At 35.8% G+C, this 6,861-nt stretch overlaps 1 protein-coding gene across 1 annotated transcript; it reads left to right on the top strand.

The window, feature by feature from the left end:
• Positions 56–5,937, top strand: LOC107633571 (protein CHROMATIN REMODELING 24; the record flags this gene model as incomplete). Its single annotated transcript, XM_021117395.1, has 21 exons — positions 56–164; positions 245–972; positions 1,066–1,196; positions 1,299–1,353; positions 1,589–1,717; positions 1,855–1,962; positions 2,088–2,143; positions 2,225–2,315; positions 2,735–2,872; positions 2,952–3,029; positions 3,159–3,371; positions 3,458–3,529; positions 3,815–3,895; positions 3,964–4,082; positions 4,235–4,346; positions 4,499–4,567; positions 4,670–4,764; positions 4,959–5,087; positions 5,251–5,319; positions 5,421–5,553; positions 5,643–5,937. Coding segments are annotated over 21 exons (2,868 nt in total), but the record flags the coding sequence as incomplete, so codon positions are not given.

Below are 6,861 nucleotides of genomic sequence, written 5' to 3'. Positions count from 1 at the left end.
TTTACTCTCTCTCTCTCTCTCTCTCTCTCTCTCTCGATACACCAGCTTGACCTAACTTCCATTATTAGGGCCTGACTTGGAGGAGAAACCCTCTTCCATCGAGGTCAAACTTCCGCGCTCTTCTCCGAAGGAAATTTCACAGGCTTCATTGGGGACAACGCGTAGTAAGTGCTCTACAATAACCACAATCATTTTCATCAAAGTTCCTCATCATTTTCATATGTTCGTTCTTTTTTATACGGAGTTTCAGATGACGAGAAGAAGACCAAGCTGAAGTTGCAGGGTCGTCGCCGCCTCTGCAAAGTTGCGACTTCAGACGATCGTGATAAGGAGGCAGCGGTTGATGAATCCAGGTTCGATGAGCTCATCGAGCTTGATTCGCCACTTCCGGCACCCAAAAACGTGATCCAGATTGACGAGAGTGTCGGTAAGAACGACATTAGGGATATTTTGAATGAGTTGAATTCAAAGTTCGAGTTGCTGTCAGTTGAGAGGAAGCGAGAGACGAAGCAGGTGAAACCGATTGAGGGTTCTTCAGCTTTGTTTAGAGGAAAGGAAACTTATGAGGATGATGAGGTCGTAGAGTTCGGGAGTGCGGGGTCTTCATTCTCTCCACAGAAGGATCCGAGTAACGACCCGTCACAGGGTGCCAAGTATGCTGTTGGTGATGCCGGAATTGAGTATGTGGAAGATGATGACTCTCCTGCCAAGGATGCTGGTGGTGATGGTGGAATTGAGTATGTGCAAGATGATGACTCAGATGATTCTGTTGAAGAATTGGTTAATTTTGAGCCAAAGGGTGATGGCTCCATCACTCTGCCAGGCCCCAAATATACTTTTAAGTTGCCCTCTAAAATTGCGAAAATGTTGTATCCACATCAGAGGGATGGATTGAAGTGGCTCTGGTCTTTGCATTGTTTGGGTAAAGGTGGAATCTTGGGAGATGACATGGGTTTGGGGAAAACAATGCAGGTAAGGAAATTAAGAGCATGATGATGCATACCTTTTATATTTTGCTATAGCTGGGGCTCTGGCATGTAATTTACCAACGTTAGCTTCTTACAGATGTGTGGCTATCTTGCTGGACTCTTTCATTCTCGAATTATTAAAAGGGCATTGGTTGTGGCCCCAAAAACCTTGTTGCCCCATTGGATCAAGGAATTATCCGCTGTTGGTCTTTCTGAAAAAACGAGAGAGTGAGGCTTCCTGACTTATTTTGTTGAATAATTTATCTAATATTACAAGTTAAACCCTTTTTTCGATACAAAGAACCATCATGAACTTGTGCTTTTCTGCAGATATTTTGGAACTAATATAAAAGCCAGAGAATATGAACTTCAGTACATACTTCAGGTTCTAATTCTTTTTTGTGTTATTCTTAATTTAAATTAAAGTGAGAAATGAAATATCTTGATGTTGTGTTCTTGCTTAACCCTTAGAAAAGATAGGAGGTTATACAAGTCAGCTGAAGACTTGGAATGGAAGCTTTTTGTGGTCAGCTGGTAGCTGCCGGTGGTTGCCAATTTATTTCAGAATGTATTTGTATAAATTTAGTTCAGTGTTGAATCTCAATCCTTTCTCCTTTCAGGATAAAGGTGTTCTTCTAACAACATATGATATTGTCCGCAACAATTCTAAGTCCTTGCGAGGGGGTTATCATTTTGATGATGAGGACAATGAAGATGGTGCCACATGGGATTATATGATCCTTGATGAGGTGCTTGTGGCATTATTATTATTATTATTGTAAAACCCAGTTTATGTTTCCATTTAGTGTGATATTTATGTTGCACACAGATTATGAAAATGGTTTATTTATCCTTTTTGTCAAATATCCTTAAATCTTAACTTCAGGGGCACCTTATAAAGAACCCAAGCACACAGAGAGCTAAAAGTTTGCTTGAGATACCATGTAGCCACCGCATTATCATTAGTGGCACACCATTGCAAAATAATCTTAAGGTATCTTGATGAAAATTACTTTGTTTTATTCATAATTAGTTCTCTGTTGTGTATATGATATGAATATGGAATCCAGATTATGCTATGATGTTAAACGATTTTCTTCTTAAAAAACTTCCCAACAGGAGTTGTGGGCTTTGTTCAATTTCTGCTGCCCTGAGTTACTTGGTGACAATAAATGGTAATAACCATTTTCAGCTATGTTCTTCATTTAGTTGACCTTTCTCATAGTACTAGTTTTAAGATAAATAAAATTTCGCAGGTTCAAAGAAAAATTTGAAGTACCCATACTTCGTGGAAATGACAAACATGCTACGGACAGAGATAAGCGTGTAGGATCTGCTATAGCAAAGGTAATGCGTTTTGTGTGTTTTAGCCCATATTCTAATTTACATGACCTGGAATATGGGTTCACAAATTTAAAGCTGCGAAAAGCATGCAAAAACATATTTTTCTATGCGCTGCTGGCGGTGCTGTCTACATTTCCAAAATCTAAAGGTGACTTTGAAGATTGTTTGCAAGTTTATTGCAGCTGAAAGTATGTAAAATATGCACTGCTGGTGATTTCTACAGTTATGACACAATGGTCAACTTGAGCTTGTAGCATCTTCTTTCTTTAGTTTTAGTTGTTTTTAAGTCACCTTTTCTGATGGAAGGAAATATAGACCATTCTGTGTTTTGAGTTCCCTGCTAGACAATTCATCTTGTTGCATGCAGTCTCCTATCCTCTTATCATTAATGAATGACAAATTTTATGCTCCTTTATCAATAGGACTTAAGAGATCGTATTCAACCTTACTTTTTGAGACGTTTGAAGAGTGAGGTTTTCAATCAAGATGATGACAAAACAACTGCAAAACTTTCCAAGAAAGAAGAGATTATTGTTTGGCTTCGATTGACTAGTATTCAGGTTAGATATATAATTCTTTGTTCTTCGTTTTATTGCTCTTAACTTGTTTAATAACCTTATTTGATGTTTATCACATCAGCGACATCTTTATGAAGCATTTTTGAAGAGTGAGATTGTTCTCTCAGCATTTGATGGCTCGCCACTTGCTGCCCTTACGGTAAATTATTTTGTTATGTTTTTTATACAATTGCCTTTCTTTCTTGGCTGTGTTCTTCTACTTTAAAGCCATTTAATCTTATGTGGCTATGGCTTTCTAGTTATCTTTTGAATTCTTGAAATGGAACAGATTTTGAAGAAAATATGTGATCATCCACTTCTGTTGACAAAGCGGGCAGCTGAGGATGTATTGGAAGGAATGGACTCAATGCTAAAGCCAGAAGAAGTTAATGTTGCTGAAAAATTGGCGATGCACATAGCAGATGTTACAGACACAGATAGGTTCAAAAATGAGCATGGTCATGATGTATCATGCAAAATTTCTTTCATCATGTCATTATTGGTAAGTGGTGATGTCATTCAATTTAAATGCTAATTGTCTACCTAAGTGAGTTTGTGTTGTATTCAAGTTCTTGTTCTCTGCTGTAGGATAATCTGATCCCAGAAGGGCATAGTGTCCTTATCTTTTCTCAGACTCGCAAAATGCTTAACATTATTCAGGTTGGTTCAGACTTATTTCCTCTATTGGTGGTTATTACAATTTTTGTCTTAGAACTATTGCAAAGCCCACATTCGCTCAAATCTTTCTTGTATGTCAGTGAATTGTCACTACTGGAAATGTACATTGTCTTTCCAATGGACTTTCAAAGTTTTGCAAGTTGCAACAACTCTGGGGTCATTTGTAGTGGGATGTTGGAAGTTTCTTGTTGAATTGCTTGCATTGCCATTATAATTCTCTGCTTGTTTGTAAAACATTTGATTTAAATGTTTCTACTTGTTATATAGGAATGCCTAGCATCCAAAGGTTATGACTTTCTACGGATTGATGGAACAACAAAAGCCTGTGACAGATTAAGGATTGTTAATGTAAGTGCTTTTTGAATGGTTAAATTGATATTCTATCACTCAAGTGCTAACTGTTGTTTTGATTTCAGGAATTCCAAGCAGGTGCAAGTGCCCCTATATTTCTGTTGACATCTCAAGTAGGTGGTTTAGGACTCACACTCACAAGAGCAGATCGTGTTATTGTTGTTGATCCTGCTTGGAACCCAAGGTATGGTCTTGAGAGACTTCCTTCCCCTTGATACCTACAATAGTTTTTTCCATGCTGATCAGACATGCTGTTTTCTTTTAATTTGCTACTTGGCCATCCTTAAGTAACCCAGCAAGGTACTCAGAAGTCTGATTATTATGTGTTTCTAACAGTACGGATAACCAAAGTGTCGACCGTGCATATCGTATTGGTCAAACAAAAGATGTTCTTGTTTATAGACTGATGACATGTGGAACTGTTGAAGAAAAGATCTATAGGAAGCAGGTAATTTTTCCTCTTTCTGTTATTTTTGTATATTTTCAATGTAATGATTCTGAAAAAAGAAAGTATTCAGTTTCTACTGAACTATATTGTCAGAAACATGTTATTGTTTCACACATTGACGGTCTTCTGAGACTTAATTTGTATGACTTTAGGTATATAAAGGAGGATTATTCAGAACTGCTACTGAACAAAAAGAACAAACTCGCTACTTTAGTCAGCAGGTACACCTTTTATGGAAAATGTTACTTTCAGTGAGAGATACTTTTTTTTCTCTCTTTGAAAGTTGTGATTTGTTTTAGTAATCTTCCATTCATCCCATACAGGATCTTAGGGAGCTTTTCAGCCTTCCAAAAGAGGGGTTTGATGTATCTGTTACCCAACGACAATTGGATGAGGAGCATGATGGTCAACATACAGTGTAATGACTATATATCTTTGAAATGTTTGTTTCAATTAGTATTCCTTTGGATCTTTGCACAATGCATACACACTGCCTTGTTCAATAAGGCTTCCCATTTGTGCCATGTTTTTGGTGCTTTAACAATTTGAGTTCTTTTTATTTTAACCGGCCTGATTTGCCAACTTAAAAGGGTATTGGCTCTTTTTGTGTAGGGATGACACTTTTAAAGCACATATAGAATTCCTGAGAAGTCAAGGTATAGCAGGAGTTAGCCACCATAGTTTACTCTTTTCCAAAACAGGACCAGTTCAAGCTGCTCCTGAAGATGATGATATGACGAGGTAATGCTTTTGGGGATATGATTATACATGACGTGCATGCTTGCAAATGTAACATTTTAATAGTTTGTTATTACTTATTACAAAGGTTTTGGCTTTCCCTTATTATATTTTGTTTATCAATTATATCCTCAAACCTAAAATTGCGTTGATACAATGGTTGTAGGAGGAATCAAGGGACTAGTTATATCGGTACTTCAGTATCGTCTTCTTCAAATGACCGAATGGCTGATGGGTAATGATTTGTCATTTTAGATGTTAAAACTTAAAAGCATGTTTTCAGGGTATAACCGTATAACTGATATGACCTACACAACCTTTTTCCTCCTTAACCAGAGCTGAGTTTGCCTTTAAACCCAAGGATTTAGATCGAAGCAAAAAGGGTTTTTCCCCTAGCAGCGATGGTAAATTGACAGAGTCGGAAATCAAAGATAGAATTAAGCGGATCTCTCAAACTCTGTCAAATACGGTATGCTTTTCTCTTATTTCTTAATGGATTGGCTACTATCTTGCTTTCCCAGGAAAACTGATTTTATTCTTAACGAATAAACCATGCAGGCGATGATTTCTAGATTACCGGATAAGGGGGCGAAACTACAGAAAAGGTTGACGGAGCTGAATTCGGAGCTTGCCAGATTAGGGATGGAAGAAAGAACTGGTGCTGATCTGGATGATTTCACCAGTGAGTTTCAAAGAGTGTTGAATGTATAGGATTTGCTTTATTGTAAACAGATGGTGTTTTTAATATTTCATAGAAACCTACTACTTGAAGGTTTCCTCGACTAAGATTGATGCTTTGTTCAATGTCATTTTGAAAAAGATTTCTAGAATGAAGGTTTTCTTTCTTTGTCCTTTACTTACAGTAGACTGAAGGGAGAAAACTTGGTGGAAAAATTTAGATATGGTTTTAATTTTGGTGGAATACTCCAAAATAGGGACTGGGGATGAAACAGAGAACGTAGGGCTTTGGATTTTATCGCAACTTGTGAAAAGTACAAAGCTCGTTTTATAGGTCAGTGTACCAATTTCACTTCCATTTATAATTAGAGTAAATTACTATTTTTATCTAATAAAAGTTTTAAAAGTCGACAAATTTATTTATAAAAAAAAATACAATTGTATTCATGAAATATGAATTCTGTAAAACAAAATTATTTAAATATTAAAAAATTATTTTAAAAATTTTAAATTATTTTTTTCACTATCACTACTACCATCATTCTTTATCTCTAAATTTTCAACATCAATATATCTCCTTTTTTAGCAACCACTAGCCTATTGTTGAGATAAGAATGGGATGTGGATGCCCATTCTCATGCAGTACAAACATTCTCAAAGAAGGAATAATAATTAATGAATGTTGAAATTGATCCCCTCGTACATGTATAAATAGAGGCCTTTGCCTCCGAGAGAAACACAAGCAAATAATAAAATCACTTCTCTCTTTATGTTACAATCAAATACTCTTCTCTTTATATTTCTACTACAATTCTTTCTCTTCTTTTATTTTATAAGTATTTTAAATTCTATTTTCTATTACTCTTTACATATAATATTAATAGCAATATTAACCATCTTTATTATATTGAGATTGCAACAATAAACAGATGCGATTCTCTCTCTTTATTTTTAATACTTCTTTCTATCTTTGTATATATATACACATTACAACATATAATATTATTATATATATATAAATTATTATTGGGCTAATTATTTTAATACTAGAGTCTTCTATTTGTACATCTCTATTATATATATCTTTTATTTCACAACA

This window comes from Arachis ipaensis, chromosome B03 (assembly GCF_000816755.2).
Source record: "Arachis ipaensis cultivar K30076 chromosome B03, Araip1.1, whole genome shotgun sequence".
Lineage (NCBI taxonomy): Eukaryota > Viridiplantae > Streptophyta > Magnoliopsida > Fabales > Fabaceae > Arachis > Arachis ipaensis.
This window is presented reverse-complemented; position numbering and strand designations above follow the sequence as displayed.